This window comes from Orycteropus afer, unplaced genomic scaffold, assembly GCF_000298275.1.
Source record: "Orycteropus afer afer isolate SDZICR_OR568_19922 unplaced genomic scaffold, OryAfe1.0 scaffold00376, whole genome shotgun sequence".
Taxonomy (NCBI): Eukaryota; Metazoa; Chordata; class Mammalia; order Tubulidentata; family Orycteropodidae; genus Orycteropus; species Orycteropus afer.
In genome coordinates, this window is record NW_006921963.1 from 1,817,493 (window position 1) to 1,818,766 (window position 1,274).

The window sequence follows — 1,274 nt, forward strand, 5'->3', positions numbered from 1 at the left end:
GGCTGACAGCTAGAACTTATACCAGTACCATACAGCACTTTTTTCTTTTTCTTTTTTTCCTCTCTTCTTAGTTCTTCCTCTTTGCCTCTTATTTATTTCTTTTTCTCTTTTCTTTTTTTCTTCTTCTCCCTCCTCCCTCCTTGTTTTTCCCCATCAGTCAAGAACTAGTGATCCCACCAAGCCATAACTCATCACACCTGCTGCCTCTCCCACTGGACAAGGACCACCACCCACTCTAGCACCATTGGATCAACAACAGACAGCAACCAACACCCATCCTGCCTGCTCTATATGACCAGCAATTAGACACTCATGAACAAATTCCCACTTGCTATCAAATTCACCCAGAGAAAGGTGGTGAGCATTCCAGTGCTGGCAAACTAGCAACCAGAGTAGCACACTGGCCCAACTGTTGGGTATATTTTAAAAAATCACAAAACAAGAATTCAGGGTGAAGAAAACCAACATACAACCAACAAATTAATATGATAACATTACATCTTGGAGACAACAGACAACTTCAAATCACACACAAAAAAGGATAAGATGGCTCGAGCAAGTGACAAAAAATATAGGGCCAGAATATCTTCTGGAGAGATAAATGCTATTGGAATGACCTGATAAGAAATTCAAAAGAATTATACTTACAGTCCTTCAAAAGATTAAGAAAGAGATCAAGGAAAACAAAAACAATACAAAAGAAATTGATAAAATAAATAGAAAGTTAGAAACCATATAAAAACAGCAAATAGAAATCTAAAAGATTAAGACTAACATTTCAGAAATAGATAATGCATTAGAATGGTAAAGGAGTAGAATTTAATCAAGGGCAGACAGAATTAATGAAATGCAAGACAAATATCTTAAAACTAATCTGTTGGAGGAACAATCAGAAAAAAGAATGATGTGAATTATGTGAGACACCATCAAGAAGAATAACTTACCTATGACTGGAATTCCAGAACAGGAAGAAACAGGAGAAAGAAAAAAGAAGAAGAAGAAGAAAAACAAAATCTGAGAAAATTGTTGAAGATTTGTTGAAAGAAATTTTCCCTAATATCATGAAAGACAAGAAATGTATTCAATAAGCTCAATGAAACCCAAATATGATAGACCTCAAAAGAAAATCACCAAGACAGGTGATAATGAAACTTTCCAAAGCCAAAAACTCTCTCTCTCTCTCTCTCTCTCTCATGCTCACTGCCATAGAGTCAATCCCAACTCATATACTCATAGCAACCCCTCCTTGGGTTTCCGAGGTGGTATCTCTACAG

General features: G+C 36.3%; 1 protein-coding gene across 1 annotated transcript in view; it reads right to left on the reverse strand.

Moving 5' to 3' along the window:
- OTOA (otoancorin) overlaps positions 1-1,274 on the reverse strand; it is a 117,837-nt gene that overhangs the window by 67,812 nt on the left and 48,751 nt on the right. Inside the window, exon 10 of the mRNA XM_007953194.1 lies at positions 649-652. Within this exon, the coding sequence (XP_007951385.1) occupies positions 649-652 (4 nt within the window). The remainder of the gene's footprint in view (positions 1-648; positions 653-1,274) is intronic.